The sequence below is a fragment of the Monodelphis domestica genome, chromosome 1 (assembly GCF_027887165.1).
Source record: "Monodelphis domestica isolate mMonDom1 chromosome 1, mMonDom1.pri, whole genome shotgun sequence".
NCBI lineage: Eukaryota > Metazoa > Chordata > Mammalia > Didelphimorphia > Didelphidae > Monodelphis > Monodelphis domestica.
This window is the reverse complement of record NC_077227.1, coordinates 257,657,625-257,673,230: the sequence shown is the minus strand read 5'-3', so window position 1 is coordinate 257,673,230 and position 15,606 is coordinate 257,657,625. Positions and strand designations below refer to the sequence as shown.

The following is a 15,606-nucleotide window of genomic DNA, read 5'->3' as shown; positions in this document are numbered from 1 at the left end:
AGAGGATCTTACTACTTTATCCTCTAGCCCTCTAGTCAGAGGGGACTTGAGAAGGTGTTGATTATCAAAAACTATGTTAATCGGCATGGTGATGAGAGCTGAGATGATCAACTTATCCTGGAAAAGGCATGATATTCTGTGGAATGAAACCAGCAGAGTTGCTGATGGAAAATGGACATTTAAAGTGAATAAAAGAATGACTGCTAAACAGAATTATTTTGGGAAATAATAGTTACAAGGATGGTTATTCAAAAATATTTTTATCACCCTTTTGTTTATCCAACATTATTTCAGGAAAAAATGGCAGACCAGTGGCAGAGAATTTCCGTATGGAAGAGGCTAATTTACCAGATAAATTAAACGAGGGACAAGTACTAGTCCGAACTCTTTATCTCTCTGTGGATCCTTATATGGTAAGTATCAAGGTGCTATGATTAAAAAAATAATATTTTTAAAAGAATAAGCCTCATGAATATTAGGTATTATTGAATAGCATATTAAAAGGGAAGAGTTAGGCTTTTTACAAGGATAAACCATATCTTAGCCATCATAACATTGACTGAAAGGCATAGAGAATGTAAAATTCTTCTATGATTATTGACTTTTTTTTAAACCTTTGATTTAGTAGAACAAAATACTGCCTTACTAGCTTTTCTTTTCTTTTCTTTTTTTATGTAAACCCTTACCTTCCATCTTGGAATCAATACTGTGTATTGGTTCCAAGGCAGAAGAGTGGTAAGGGCTAGGCAATGGGGGTTAAGTGACTTGCCCAGGATCACATAACTGGGAAGTGTCTGGAGCTAGATTTAAACCCAGGAACTCTCACCTCTGAGTTTGGTTCCCAATCCACTGAGCTACCCAGCTGCCCCCCTTACTGACTTTTCTGAAACAAAATATCTCCATGCATATGTGGAAATTATAGAATTCCTTAAAAGATTTAAGAGATAGCCTTTTCTTTCAGTTCTTTGGTCTTTAATATTAGGTAAGACATAACAATACAGTGATCCAGGACAATTCTGAAGGACTTATGACAAAGAATTCTCTCCATCTCTAGAAAAAGAGCTGTTGGAGTCAGAATGCAGATCAAAGCATACACCATTTTACTTTACTTTATTTGCATTTTTATTTTGGTGTTTTGATTTGATTTTATATGAATATTCTATTACATCAGTGAACAATATGGAAATATGTTTGTATGATAATACATACATAGCTGAGATAGGAAGAAGGAGGGGGAGGTAATTCGGATCTTATAACTTCAGACAATGTATGCGGAAGATTGTTATGTGTAACTGGGAAAATAAAATATCTTTTAAAAAATTAGATGAGATATATGCTTTCCAAGGAGGTTCAGCATTGTGTGGAAAGGAAACTAGACTAACAGTTTGTGTGGGGGAGGGCCAACTGGGAATGGCAGTTGGGTCTTGGGACTAGCACTTCCTTCCTGCCGGGAGAGGTCTTGCGTCCTGGTGTTGGAGGAGAGAGGAGCTTGTTCAGCCCAGTCTGGAGCGGCATGCTCTTCTTGGTTCAGCCCAAAGACACAGGCTTCTAAAGGTTAGAATTGTTCTTGTTTGCTTTCTGTGTACTGCTAAGATACTGAATTAGAACAAAGAGAGTAGACAGGAGTGGGACAAACTCTCCGCCAGCCTCTGGGGCCTGGCCTCAGGTCTGAAACTGAGAAAAAACTCCAATCCCAACTAGTTATTAAACATTATATTATTTGAATACGCAGTCAGATAAGTGGACTATCTTTTCTGGTCATAGAGGGAGCTGAACTTCAGTTTCAGTTATTCAAAGACAAACCGTCCTTATTGGACCCCTGCTGTTTCCTCTCATCAGAGGGCATCTCCCTCCCTTGCCTCACCAAGCAATATTCCCTCTCTCCCTTTAACTCCTCCTTACCCCTATACAAACCTCCCATTATTCCCCACTATCACCCATTTTTCCAATCCCATTTCCTTTCCCAATAAATATTACAATTGACATGAAGGAACATGAGCACAGAAACCAAATCAGATTGGGATTACTTAGAGACAGTGAAGTTCCCTAAATCTTCCCCTTTGTGGATGACATTATAGTGAATTCAATTTTCCCTGAACTTTTGAGAGCCTCTCTCTTAAAATTCTTTTCTTATGAAATTAACAAACATGAATGCTTTCTACAGAAAAAATAGAAAATGGAATCTTTAATATTACTAGTTTGTTGGTTTTTTTATTATTCAAATTTAACATGGTAGTTCTAATACTTTACTGTTTGCCCCTTTTTTATTTCTTCTCTCTTCTGTTTATTTCATTAAAAAAAAAAATCTTACCTTCTGCCTTAGAATTGACTCTAAGTATTGATTCTAAGGCAGAAGAGCAGTAGGGACTAGGCAATTGAAGTTAACTAACTTGCCCAGAGTTACACAGCTGGGAAGTTTCTGAGGCCAGATTTGAACCCAGGTCCTCCCAACTCCAGGCCTGGTGCTCTCTCTACTGTGCTATCTAGTTGACCCTCCCTCTTCTGTTGATCAAAAGAAAAATTGTTGACACTTTTTCCTTCATTTCTTTTTTTAAAGTATGGCAATCACTACCTGCCCTTCCTCCCTCCACTCCCCCTGTTAAAAGTCAATTTTAGGATAGAGACTGAATATAATTTTAGTGATTGCCAGGGATTTAAATTCTAAATCCCAATGAAATACTCAAGTCAGAATGGAAATTTATGGTGGGTTATTTACAATAGAAGGAAGAAATTAAGATTGAGGGAGAAACAGGGAAAAGGGTATCAGATCTACTCTGACCTGGCCTGAGCCAGGGGGAGTTCAGAGGCTTCAGCCAAGGGGCCTTCTCAGAAAATTAAATCTAGCTGGGCTTCCAGCCATAAGACCTCCTCCAAGATAAGGGGCCTCCTTGGAGGCTGGTGCCTTCATAAGGTCAAGGGAAAGGGGAGTCAGCCTTATAACTCACCACGTGGTCACCTAAGGGAAGCAGTCTCAGGACCCATGTTTCCAGCTCCTCCAACTCAAGTTCCACCACCAAATCTAAAAAAGCCCTCTCTCACAGAAGTGACTCGAAATATAAACACTTCCTGTGTCTCACATGTACCAGTAGTGGCTTAAGCTTGGCTTAGGACAGCCCAGGGGGTCAGTCGTTTCTGATTTGTCACTTACTAGCACACACAGGTCACAGACCATTCTCCCCCACACTTAATCCTTAAGTGGGGGTATATACATTCCTGGTTGCTAAAATTCTAAAGACTAAGCAGGGTGGAGTAAATCTAAAATTCGCACCCCCAAAAAATGTCCTTCCTTGTAAAAATTAAGTATAGTTTATTCAAGACAAAGCCATGCATTGACTTTCTGAAAATACATGTTTTATTCTGTACCTGTCAATCATCACATCTCTACTAAGTCTTCACCAGTTGTTTAGAATAGTGATTGGGCTTTGCATTGATTTTAATTATTTAATCTTTCATGAAAAGATTCAAAAGCTTTTTTTTTCCTTATTGTGCCAACATCACTGTTTCATCTGATCTCCTGGTTCTGCTCATTTGGCTCTGATTAGGACTTTATATAAGCCCTCCCAGGTTTCTTTTAATCTATCCCTTTGCTTCAAGAAACACTTATTACGCATCCACTATCTGCCAGGCTATAGCTAGCTAGGTGACAGTGGATAGAGCACCAGGACCTGGAGTCAAAAAAGACCTGAGTTCACTTCTGGCCTCAGACACTTGCTAGTTGTGTGACCCTGAGAAAGTCACTTCACCATGTTTGCCTCAATTCCTTCATTTGTAAAAGCAAAGTAAAGTAAGTAAAAGAGCAAAAAATCGCAAACTACTCCAGTATCTTTGCCAATAAAACCCCAGAAGGGGTCACAAAGAGTTGGAAGTGAATGAATGACAACAACATATGCCAAGCACTATGCTTACATTTAGTGTTACAAAAGAAGCAAAAGACAATCCTTGTTGTCAAAGAGCTTACAGTCTAATGGGGAGACGACATATAAACAAATATATGCAAAGCAAGCTATATTCTGGCTATACAGGAAATATACAGGAAATACTTAACAGAGAGAAGGTACTAGAATTAAGAGGGGTTGGGGAAGACTTCATGTAGGAAATGAAATTTTAGTTGGGACTTAAAGGAAGCCAGGGAAGTCATTGTATTTATATTTTATAATTTGTTCAGCCTTGAATATAGTTCCAAATTACTTTCCAGAATGATTTTGCAGCATTTTTTAGTGGTTCATTAGTGTGCCTTTCCTGCCATAGTGTGCCTTTCCAATAATTATAATTTTTCACTTTTGTCATTGCTAATCTAATGTGTAAGGGGTGGGGGGGAAGGAGTTATTTTTAAAAGGGTTAGACTTGATTAATTAAAGAGTGGTCGCCAGGAATTTAACTAATTCCAAAGAGATTTATTTTACAATTTATTTACAAAATATAGAGAAGAATGAAGAAGGAAATCAGAGAGAGAATAGGGTAAGATATCTAGCCTAAGCACTAAATAATTTACTCTCGGTCCCCCCAGGCAGGGAGAGTTAGTTTCAGCTGGGCTCAGCAAAGCCAAAGACCTGGGGAAGTCTCTCAAGAGGATAGGTCTTTCCTGAGGACAGTCTCTTCAGAAAAAAAAAAAACAGCAGTTAAGAGTCAGCTTTTCATTCACCACGTGTCAGTCCAGTCAGCAGATTCTTTATCAGCTTCCACAAGTCAAACTCACAGTAGAACTCTCTCTCACAGGAGGTTCCACTCCAAGGGAGAGTTCCAAGTTGAACTGCACTCAGGGAGTTGTCACTCCCTTTTAAAGGCACTTTCTTTTGCGTCACTTCCCCTAATTTTTATGTCTACCAATCACAGTCGTCACTTTTGTTTTTAGGACTGCCCAGGGACAGTCAGTTGATTTTGATTCATCACCCACTTTCACACGTGGGTCACGGTCTCCCACTTAATGTGTGAAATGGGGTGTTTACACCTTTGATGATTAAATCTAAAAAAAATGGGCAGATCTCCCCACTACTGTAAGTAGGGTATTTACACTTTTGGTGATTAAATCTAAAAAATAGGCAGGGGTTACAATTTAATCTTCACAATCCGGGAAGAGTTAATTAATTTCATTGTTATAATCAGGGGAGAGTTAAATTTAATCTTCACAAATGAAACCTTGTGAAATGAAATCTCAGATCTGTTTTTATTTTCATTTTTCTTCTAATTAGAGATTTGAAGCATTTTTTTCATAGACTACATTTTTGACAGTTTGTTTTTTTCTTTTGAGAACTGCCTTTTCATCTCCTTTGACTATTTACCTGATTTTGTTCAGTTGTGTCCAACTCTTTGTGATTCCAGTTGAAGTATTCTTGGTAAAGATACTGGACAGTTTTGCCATTTCCTTCTCTAGCTCATTTTACAAATGAAGAAACTGAAGCAAACAGGGTGAAGTGACTTGTCCAAGGTCACAGAAAGAGTAAATGTCAGAGGCTGTATTTGAATTCAGGAAAGGGAGCCTTTTTTATTGCATTGATGGTGCTCTGACCACTTATCTTCCCCATTTATCTATTAGGGAATGGCTTTTCTTCTTATATCTATATCTGTAGATCTTGGATCTCAAACCTTTATCAAAGAAATTTGCTGTGAATTTTTTGTGTGTGTTTTTATAGTTTTCTTTCTAATTGCATTTATTTTGTGCAAAAAACTTCAAGTTTTCATGTAATCAGAATTGGTCATCTTATTGTTAAAGGGAACTTTTTCTTTAACTTGTTAAAGGCATATAATCTCTTAAATCTAGATCTTGTATCCACTTGGAACTAATTTTGTTATATTTTATGATATTATGACATGATGTATTTCTCCCAGATAGCTTTCCATTTCCAACAAATGTTGTCAGATAGAAGGTTTATCAACTCCTTGCTACTATGTTTGATTGTTTCTGAGTCTTGTATGCTTAATCTCTTATACTGATTAGCTCTGCTACTTTTTAATCAATAACAAAGTGTTTTGATTATTTTTGCTCTATAGTCTAATTTGAGAACTGATTCTACTAACCCCTTTTTCTGTCTTTCTTTTTCATTATTCCTCTCAAGATTCTTGACCTTTTATTCCTTCAGATTTTATTATTTTTTTCAGGTTTTGAAAAGTAATCCTTTGACTTTAACCAATTTAGGAAGTATTGTCATTTTTGTTATATTGGCACAGTCTAACCAAGAGCAATTATCTTTCCAATTATTTAAACTTATCTTTTCTATGTCTTAATAGCTGGATTTTCATATTTTATGCTCTGAATAGTTATTTTGAATACAATATTTTTCTCTCCTCCCCCTGGTTTTTGTTGGCAATATGCAGAATGTGTGATATTTTTTGTGGGTTCATTTTATATTATTCTATATCCTGAAGTTGTTCGTTGTTGACTGTGTAACTTCTCACAATAAAACATCATGTCATCAACAAAAAGTGATCATTTTGTTTCCTCTCTACCTATGATAATTCTCTAAATTTCTCTTCTGTTTTTGCTACAGCTAGCATTTTTAGACCTATATAAAGTAATATGGTAATAACAGACATCTTTGCTTTACACTTGATCTTACTGGAAAAGTCTTTAATTGGAAAACCTCTTAAAAGCAATCCACAGTTATCCTAAAGAGTTTGGTCTGTTGGCCATATTATAATATGCAGTTGGATGTATAGCCTACAGAGCTCATATATCTGTTTGTGTGTCTGGAACAAACACTACAAGTCAGCTGGCTCCAGAATTGATTGAAGGATGAAACAGACTATATTCCCTTTGAGAAACTGGACACTTCCCCCCCTCCTTTAATGATTCTGACCTTTTTTCTGACACAAGTGAATATTTTTTAAAATCTAATTTATTATTTATTTTCTTTTAAAATTTTGAGTCCCAATTTCTCTCCCTCCCACCTTTTCCCCACCCAACTGAGAAGGCAAACAAAATGATATCAATCATACTTATGAAATCATGCAAATCATATTTCAAAGGACTGATGTTTTTAATACCAGTATTCTTCTAGTGGTGTTGAATCTAGTAGTTGAATCATAGAATACTGTATTCTCTACAAACCTGACATTGAAAATCACCAAAGGATCCTATGATATTATTGCATTTTGTAGATTGTGTGATTAATTTAGAAACCCCTAAATAATCAACTTTTATTCATTGAAGCAAGTAATCAATTCAGCAAAGTTGCAGGATACAAAAATATAATGAAATACTTTTGTACCATAGTAGTAGTCTCTTGGTAACTGAAGATGATAATTGTCTTTGTGTGCTTTCATCTGTGATGTAGATGAGCATGCACAAAAACACTTGTGCGTGAAGGAGATTTAAGTAGAAAAGTCGATGCACAGAGATAGTCCCACTCTCTTGGCGTTGGAAGCCTGGGTCCAGTGGCACGAAAAGTCGTTACACCTGGAGACTTCCTCAGCTGCATTGGATGGCCGTGTTGTCCTTTGTGCTCCAACACGCCCTGAGCACTCCACAGTGCTTTGCTGCATCGCCATCTCAGCCGTTGAACCTTCTTATTGGTTTCTTCCGCCTGTTCCGCCAAAACAGTCTTCACATGCTGGGTGAGCAAAGCCCTGGTTCACCAGGGGTTGACGACCCGATGGCTACCCTCACAAGGTTTAGCCGGCTTGTCGAAGCCGTTGCCCCAGGTGTGGCCGCTGCCGCATGCTAGCAGCTACTGGGAGCCACAAGTGAGAGCTGGGTGTCAGGTGGGGGTCAGAGGCTGGAGAGCTGCCCTAGGAGGGCACAACAAGCCCTCCATACCAGAGATACTACCCCTCCCTGAGCACCCCATATACCCTATATTTTGTACCATAAGAAACTACTAACATGAAAAATTGAGAGGAAACAGAAAGAATTAAGAGAAACAAGGGAAGACATGTATGAACTGATGCAAAATGAAATAAGTTGAAATAAACATATATATGTACATATACAGATATAGGTAATATATACATATTCACAATATAAATAAAAAGAATAAATAGTGTAATGGAATGCAATATAATTTTTTGTTAACTAATTTTTCATTTTTTTCTTAATTACATGTAAAAACTTTTAATATTCATTTAAAAAATTTTTGAGTTCCATATTTTTCCCTCTTCCCTCCTTTGGAAGGCAAGCAATTTGATATAGGTTATATGTGTACAGTCATAATGCTGTGTAATTATAATGACCAAGCTTGTTCCTGAAGAAGAGTTGAGCAAATATAGTTCTCTCTCTTATTTGCAGAGGTGGAGGGATTATGGTTATAGAATACTTCATAAACTGCCAAATTGAGCTAATGTATTGCTTAATTTTTGTTGTGTTCTCCCCATCTTTATTCTTTGTTATAAGAGCTATTTCTGTGCAAGATAGTTGGGAGTGGTATATTTGGAAATGAAGTTGATGTATAAATAGAGGATAGCAACAAAATATTTTTAAAGGGGGAAAATGTTCTGGTCACATGGCAAAAGCAAAGGATAATGATTAGCCAGCCTGTGTAATTCACTCATTCAAGCATTCATTAAGTTCTTAATAAGTAGCAGGCATTGTGCTAAGGTAGGAATACAAGGAAAAAGCAAAAAAGTTTCCAAAAGGAACTCATATTTTAATGGTATCATCACAATGTCAAGATAAAGTATGACCCTGGTATCATGGGTGGGCCTTGTATAGGATCAATGGACTGCAATTTTCACCATTCAAGTAGGTACCATATTGGGAAGGTCACAGGTCTATTAGAGCCTCCAATCTCCAAAGTAGGGTTCTATTGGCATGATACCAAGGGCTTTGCAATCAGTCAGTTAGAGAATGGGAAGAGGGATCTCATCTCACCCTGCCCACTATAGCCAGTCAAAAGCCTTGTCTCCAATACAAGTATACCAGTTATCGTGCCTTGCCACTCCTTCCTTCCTTTCCTACGCTATGCATAGGAACCTCCCCACTTCTGAGCTGGAGGAAGGGGACAATTATAACCTGTCAGGGACCCAAGCACTCCCAGCAGTAGCAGTGAAGGTGCTACTGGGAAAATCCCTCTTCCCTCCATACCCATCATTTGGCAGATAATCCTTGGAGGACAAGCTTTGCTTTCTGGGACAGGAACTGGCTGAGTAAAGCCTACCTCTCTCCTTTTTACTTTAAATGGGACAGAATAAGCAAGTTGAACAGTCATAGGAGGGTTTTGATATTTATCATGGCTCTTATTACATTTATCTTTTTTCCAAACTCTGCTTTTCAAACATTCTATTTCCATTGAGAACCCAACTGTCCTTCCATTCACCTTGGTCATTGTCATTGTACACTCCTCACTCGCCTTTCTTCATATATTCAATCAGTTGCCAAATCTTGTCATTTCTGTATCAACAGTCTCTCTCACTTGCTCCCCATTTACATAGCTGCTACCCTGGTACGAGGCTTTATGACCCCACATTGAGAATATTGCAGTAGTTGAAAGTCTCTCCCCACTCCAGTCCATTGTCCACTAAGCTGTGAAATTAATCTTCCTGGAACTCAGGTCTGATGATTTCACCCCTTATTCAGCCAACTCCAGTGACTCCCTGAAACCCTCTTTTTGGCAACTAAATGTCTCCCACCTTTCAATCTTCTTACACATTAATACCCCTGCCACCAACTCTTTGATCCAGTGACACTGGCCTCTCTGACTTTGTTCCTTGAAGAAATTTCTGACAATTGTTTTCTGATATTTTAGGGTTCAGATTTTCTCCCTCCTTCTCTATGGAAGCAATAAATAGTCATATAATACATATTTCCATATTGCTCGTGACATGGGAAATAGACAATGGCATGCTTTGATTATGCAGTTTCTTTCTGTTCTTGGCATGTCTAACAGCATATACCCAAGATGTGTGGTTACTCTGGCAAAATTTAGGAAACTTGGTATTTACCTATTTAACATTTTCTTTATGTGTTTTTCTTAGTTTTATAGAATATTGTCTGTGTCACACACACACACACACACACACACACACACACACACACACACACACTGGATTCTGCAAGGATAACTGCTGTTTGGGAGGAAGCAAGTTTTGCCTTTCCCATCATCATCTTTGAAATAATTATAATAACATCTACCTTATAGATTTGTTGTAAACATCAAATGAAATAATATTGTATAGGTAAAATGTATAGAAAGTCTTAAAGCCTTATTATAAATATTCACTTTTAATTACTTTTTTAAAAAAGCCAAATAAGGTTAAGTGACTTGCCCAACATCACAGCTAGTAAGTGGCTAAGCTGGATTTGAACTCAGATCTTCCTGACTCCAAGCCCAGCACTCTATTCACTCTAATACCTAGCTACCCTCTTTGGTTTCTCATCTAAAAAATGAGAATATTTATACCATCTATCTCATAGACAAGTGCTTACCAAGTCAAGGGCTGTAGTATTTATTAAGCACTTATATGGTCCAGGCACTCTGTTAATCACTGGGGATACAAATACAAGGAAAAAGAAAGATAGTTGCTGCCTTCAAGGAATTTACTTTCTAGTAGAGAAAGATAATAATAATGATAATAATAATTAAAATTTATATAGTGCTTCCTATGTGCTGGGCACTGTGCTAAGCATTTTATAATTATTATCTCCTGTGATCCTCACAACAGTCCTGGAAGGTGTTATTATCCTCATTTTACAGTTGAGGAAACTGAGGCAGACAAGTTAAGTGACTTGACCATAGTCACATAGCTAGTATGTGTCTGCAGTTGGATTTGCTCTCAGGTCTTCCTAACTCAGGCCTAGCACTTTAACCAATGCACCACCAACATATAAAAGGAACATAAGATTGGGATGGACACAAGGGGAAGTTTCTACTTGGGCCTAGAGGTATCCTAGAAGGCCTTCTAGGACATGGTGACAAAGTCATAAAAATGAAGGATGACTGATTTGGACTCTTCGTCAAAATGGAGGAACTTACCAATGGAAGATGGGGTCACCAGGGTGGCAGGTGAAGGCTACTGAAACATGGAGGCAGAGTCTGGAGAATGAGACATGCCTGGTTTGGGCTTTTCCTCCAAGACTTCCTTTATGACTTTAGAGCTTTATATAAAAATGATTTATTTATTTATTGATTGATTGATTTTTACTTTATTACCTCACAAAAATTGATCATCCAATAAGACATGAAGGCCTTACAATCAAATGTAGAAAAGCACATATATAAAATATACCCCTTTCAGATCAGATTTTCAGATTTTTTTATACCCAATTAACCATCAAATTAGAAATCCTGAAAATAAAAGGAGCAATTAGTCAAAGCTAAAATAAGAAAACAATTGAATTAACAAGTAAAACAAGGAATTGTTTTTATGAAAAAAAACACAATAAAAAAAGAAGAAAATTAATTTAGGTAGAATTTTCATTTTTATTATATTTGCTTGGCCTACCCATGAGCAGTTAACACTTTCCCAAATATTTAGAGTCACCTTTATTTGAGTGAAAAGTGTTCTGTTATTGTGTTTCTATAATTCCTGTGTTTGTGTTGGCAAGTAGATTCAATTTATTTTGATGAGTTATTTTAAATGGAATTACTAATAGATAGCCATTGCTGCTTGATTTTCTTGCTAACATATAGAAAGGTTGATGATTGTGTGGGTCTATTTTATATTCTGCAACTTTGCTAAAGTTATTAAATATTTCAACAAATTTCTTAGTTGATTCTTTAGGATTATCTAACACCTTTCTCAAAATACCATTTTTAAATGATGTATTAACCAACTGGACTGAACCAGTTTTGATAGGTTTGAACTGCTCTTAACTGTTTCTGGCTGGTTTGAACCAGTTCTGACTAACTTGAAACCATTTAGACCAGTCAGAAACTGACTAGGGCTTTTCAGATCCAGTTTCTACTGGCTTGAACCAGGACTAGTCAGAACCGGTTTTTGCTGTTTTAAACTATTTTTCTTTTCTTTTTAAAAAAAAGTTTATTTAATTAATTAATTTGGAATATTGTTCCATGGTTACATGAATCATATTCTTTCCCTCCCCTCCTCCCACCCCTTCCCTAAAAATGATTTATTAAAACGAGCACATTTTAACAAAAATTAGAGTATGTAGAAACAAAGTATACTGTTTGGTCATGGGGAAAAGTCCTTAAGAATATCTTAAAACATTAGCAACAAATAGATAACATTTAGAATCAAAACATTTATCAGAGCAAAATCAGAATATAAAGCCAATTGTTTTTTTAATTCTAAAAATAGGTCTAAAAGACTTTAAAGTTCTTGTATATCAGTAACCAAATGTTTTTCCATTTCTTTGTTCAAAAAAGTATTTAAAATGTTCAGCATGAAAAATAATATATTAGGCTATATTTCTTATGTTAAAGAAAATAATCACTACTTTTTCCTGAGAATCAAAGACTCCAAGGATCAGAGAAATAATATTCTACCTTAACTAATACAAAAAATAGAAGTCATTAAACTTTTATATTATTCAATGATTATTGAACTTGCTATTATAGAACCAAATAAAAACAAGCTTTTTCTTCTCCAAAACAGTTTCTGGTTTTTATTTTGATCCATTGTAAGAAATTGTAGAAAGGTCAAAGCTTTTACAAATCTTTGTGATTCATGTGATTCATTTTATTTTTGTTGGTGTTCTTAAGGTAAAATTTTAAAGTAAAATTTCTCTTCAACCAAGTAGGCTAAACATGCATATAAGATACTCTTGTTGAAAGAGTTGCCCCATATTGATTGCTGCCTCCTATATTGTTTAGTAAATTACACTTTAAGCTGAATTTTCATTACAGTTTTTTGATGACTTACTAACTTATTAAACTAACCTTTATTATCTTGCTTCATTCCCAGAATAACAGAATTTTAGAGTGAGGAAGGGACCTCAGTGAACATCTATTCCAAATCATATGTCCAAAGAAACTCTGCTATCACATACCTGATAGCTGATCCTCACACCAGGCCCAAATTGGTTGTTGCAGCTTTTACCTATTGTTTCTTGACCAAAAAGAATGAGTCTAACCTCTCTTACACCTGACAGCCTTACAGATGCTTGAAGACATTTGTCATATCTCCAAGGATTCTTGTATTTGCCATGCTAAATATCCCTAATGCCTTCAGCCAAGCTTCATATGACTTGAACTGAACTCAAGGCGCATCACCATTTCTAGATCTTTCCAACTTGACAGTGTCTTTAAAATTGTAGCACATGATACTCTTGGTGAGACCTCACAATGTCAAGATGCAGTGAGACTATGACCTCCCTATCCTGGGAAACTAAGCTCTCAATGTAACCTAAGATTTCATTAGTTTTTTGGCTACCATATAATAATAATAACAGTATCATTTATATGTGCATATTATGTGTCAAAGCTCTGTTGTAAACTCTTTACAAATATTATCTCATTCTGTCCTCACAACAACCTTGGGAAACAAGTGCTTTTTACATCTCCATTTTACACTTGAGAAATTTGAGGCAGAAGAGTTTAAGTAACTTGCTCAGCCAGGGTCATACAGTTAGTAAATGTCTGAGGCTGGATTTGAATTCAGATCTACTTTATTCCCTGTGCTCTGTCCACGTTGTCACCTCGCTTCCTCATCTTACCACTGACTCATTAAATGCCACTAAAACTTCCAGATCTTTTTCAGAACTGCCATCTCATCATTGCCTCCTCCCTCTTATACTTGCAAGGTTGATTATTTATTTATTATTTTGGTACCAAAGGGTAAGCCTTTATCCCTATCGAAGTACATATATCCAATCCAGTGCTCTAACCTGTCAAAGTCCTTTTGGATCCTGATTCTAGCTTTTAGTCACTGCCAACTTAATGAGCATGCTATTTTTTTTTGTCTTTTACATTTTTTTATATCTTTTATTTTTGTCATTCATAAAAATGTTAAACATCTTACAAATCCCTGGCTTACTCCATTCTGGGTATGTCAATTGAACTATTAACAACTACTGTAAACCATTATTGCTAAAATATAGGTAAATTACATCCATCACATTCCCTTCATCTGCTAGATTAATAATCCTGTCAAAAAAGGAAATGAGGTTAGTCTGCCATGACTTGTTCTTGAAGCCATGCTATCTCTTTGTAATCGCTGCTTCCTTTTATAGTTTTGTTTCTTTTTCCAATTCAATAATACTTATCAAGCACGTACCTTATATGAGGGACCTAAAGATAAATTTGTCACAAATGCAATAATGTTGTTGGTCAATCATGTTCATCTCTTCGTGTTCTCATTTGGGATTTTCTTGGCAAAGATACTGGAGTGGTTTGCTGTTTCCTTTTCCAGATCATTTTAGAGGAAACTGAGGCAAACAGGGTTAAGGGACTTGCTCAGGATGACCCAGGTGGTGAGTGCCTCAGACTGGATTTAAATTCAGGAAGAGGAGTCTTCCTTTCTCTAAGCCCAACACTATTCATTGTGCCATTAGATGCCCAAAGGCAATAATATAATGATGATTATTGAAATAGTTATAATTTCATTTTTTCTAAATATTTGCCAATCACCCCCTTCTCCCATTTGTTATAACTTTTTTCTAATTCAATTAAATAATGTCATAGCACTAAATAAGTAAATTAGCATAAGTAGTTAATATTGTCAGTTTTATTACACTGGCTAAGCCTACTCATGCAATTAATATTTCTCCAGTTATTTAGATGTCTTTATTTGTGTGTTTTGTAATTGTGCCCATATAGTTCATGTGTGTTTCTTGGCAGGTAAATATACAAGTTTATTATATCATGGATAGTGGTTTAAATTGAATTCTTCTTTGTATCTATTCTTGCTGCTTTTTTGGCCTGACATTGTTTTTACAATATTGTGTCATCATCCTCTGTTGTCTACCTTTGCTTCTGTTTACTGAACCCTTCCTCTTTCTTTCTTCCTTCCTTCCTTTCTTCCTTCCTTTCTTTCTTTCTTTCTTTCTTTCTTTCTTTCTTTCTTTCTTTCTTTCTTTCTTTCTTTCTTTCTTTCTTTCTTTCTTTCTTTCTTTCTTTCTTTTTTCCTTCCTTTCCTTTTCTTTTCTTTTCTTTTCTTTTCTTTTCTTTTCTTTTCTTTTCTTTTCTTTCTTTTCTTTTCTTTTCTTTCTCCTTACCTTTTTCCTTAGAATCAATATTGTGTATTGGTTAGAAGTTGTAAGGTCTAGGCAATGAGAGTCAAATGACTTGCCCTGGGTCACACAGCTAGGACATGTCTGAGGTTAGATTTGAACTTAGGACCTCCCATTTCTAGGCCTGACTCTCAATCCACTGAGCTACCCAGCTGCCCCCCCCCAACATTTCTTTTTATACTCTAAGTTGGTTGGTGAATTCCCTGTGTACACACAATGATCTTTTCATGATAAGCTCCTTGAAGATAGGTACTGTCTTCTGCCCTTTTTTCTACCCCTAGTGCTTTAATATGGTACACATAGTAAGTGTTTAATCAATTTTTATCCAACTGAATTAAATCTTTTCTGATATATCCCCTTTTGGAATTATTTTCCTTTGGGCTTTGAGAATTTCATTCTTAAATATATCTCTGCCCTCCTGAGCTGATATCCTCTACTGTATTAAACACTGTGGGATCTTACCTCTCTTTCCTGTGAATACTTTAAAATCTGACTTTACAATTTAGGATATGGGATACATTATGTACAGGTTTCCTCTCTTCTAT

General features: G+C 36.3%; 1 protein-coding gene across 6 annotated transcripts in view; it reads left to right on the top strand.

The window, feature by feature from the left end:
* The window catches only part of PTGR2 (prostaglandin reductase 2), an 86,989-nt gene that overhangs the window by 32,036 nt on the left and 39,347 nt on the right, over positions 1–15,606 (top strand). For 5 of the 6 annotated variants that reach the window (XR_008914971.1, XM_056810689.1, XM_056810690.1 and 2 more), the window contains exon 3: positions 295–413. The exons of the other annotated variant lie outside the window; for it this stretch is intronic. Coding sequence is in view for 4 of the 5 variants with exons in the window: in XM_056810689.1 (XP_056666667.1) it covers positions 295–413 (119 nt within the window). In the remaining variant the exon portion in view is untranslated. The remainder of the gene's footprint in view (positions 1–294; positions 414–15,606) is intronic. 6 annotated transcript variants of the gene reach the window in all.